We start from the raw sequence: 1461 nt of genomic DNA on the forward strand, positions 1-1461 counted from the left end.
CCTGCTGAGCTGCTTGTTATTATCCTGCCTTCAGGGATAACTCAGCTGTGAGCATTTGCTGTTCATCCTTCCCCTTCTCCAGCAGCCAGGGATCCACCAGCATTCCCATCCCCCTTGCACAGGCAGGGGAACTGCGGCACCAAGCAGTAATCATGTCCCCTGTGGAACGCAGCTCTGAGCAGGTCCTACACCCCAAATCCTCATCACTCCAGCTCACTGCACTCCATGCACCCAGCTGGGCGATCCCCTCTGCCCCGGCAATGTCACCCCAACTTCCAGGCTTGGTGGAGCCGTTATAAACCCGGGATGAGCAGCAGGACCCGCTCCTACTCACGGCAAGCCAGGCTGGTGCAGGACACGGAGGGAACCCAGAGGTCGGAGGAGCCAGTGTCGAAGACCACGGTGAAGTCCTGCGGGGGGGTGCCGATGGAGATGGTCCCATAGTATTCCACCTGCGGGGCCAGGGATGGATTTTAAGGCATGAAACCAAACCAAATTTTGTTTAAAGTAAAGAATTCTGTGAAGAGGTAACACTGCTGCAGTAAGAGCTGTGCTTAAGGTCTCTGCTGCAGCTTTTTAATGTTTAAGGCACTTAGCTGATATTTCTACTAAAAGTTAAAAATCTGTATTTTCTATTTAATTTTGTTGTGACTTCATGTGTCTGAGCTTGTTATCTTTGTGGTCCCCTTCTTCATGGAGACCCCCTGCTCCTAGCAGAGCTCCTGGGGGATATTCCTCTGTCCTGGGCCACCGGCATGGGCAGGGAGGGGTGAGGGATGCGAGCTGAAGGCTTTGGGATAAAGGATTTGGGTTTGATCTGTGCCCAGCACAGACACAGGGACAGACATCCCACAAACCATCCCAGAGCTGTGTCCCTGGGGAGCAGAGCCCATACTCACGGGTGTTCAGCGGGGGCTCGGTGGCGGCGCCGGTTCCGTTGGGAAAAGCGTGTGGGAATTTGGTGCCGATGTCGTAGTGGTGATGCTGGAAGAACTGGTGCAGCAAATCCTTCTCCCTGAGGACATCCCTCAGCTTCCTCCCCCTTTCCAAGGGCAGCCTGGCACAAGCAACAAGGAAAAAAGAAGAGTCAGATGGGATTTTGCTGCCTGCAGCTCCAGCGAGCAGTGTTTGACACCTCCAATATTCTGATCCAGCAGCAGGAGCACAGGAAACTCCCCCAAAACTCTGAGTCAGGGATTTCCTCAAAAATCCCAAAACAACCCTAGAAACCACCCCCATTCCCTGGCACCTCCTCATTCTTTGCACCCCTGGAGCAGCTTTCCACAGCCTCAGACCTCCCCTCTGCTCCCCAAAGCCGTTAAAAGCCCCAGTTGCTCATTTCCCCTTTCCCATTGCCCAGGTGGCCCTGGCAGTGATGCTGCTGTGACCCACTTGGTGACACCCTGGCAGAGGGCAGCAGCAGCACAGAGCAGCACCAGGAACCACATCCTGCCAGGACAG

At 54.8% G+C, this 1461-nt stretch overlaps 1 protein-coding gene across 1 annotated transcript in view; it reads right to left on the reverse strand.

Annotated features, from left to right (window-relative positions):
• LOC103619463 (embryonic pepsinogen) overlaps positions 1-1448 on the reverse strand; it is a 4757-nt gene extending 3309 nt beyond the window's left edge. Inside the window, exons 1-4 of the mRNA XM_008638001.1 lie at positions 1393-1448; positions 896-1057; position 533; positions 335-452 (exon numbers count right to left, since the gene is read on the reverse strand). Of these exons, the coding sequence (XP_008636223.1) occupies positions 335-452; position 533; positions 896-1057; positions 1393-1448 (337 nt within the window). The remainder of the gene's footprint in view (positions 1-334; positions 453-532; positions 534-895; positions 1058-1392) is intronic.
• Positions 1449-1461: the final 13 nt, after the last annotated feature.

This window comes from Corvus brachyrhynchos, unplaced genomic scaffold (genome assembly GCF_000691975.1).
Source record: "Corvus brachyrhynchos isolate BGI_N302 unplaced genomic scaffold, ASM69197v1 scaffold67, whole genome shotgun sequence".
Classification (NCBI taxonomy): domain Eukaryota; kingdom Metazoa; phylum Chordata; class Aves; order Passeriformes; family Corvidae; genus Corvus; species Corvus brachyrhynchos.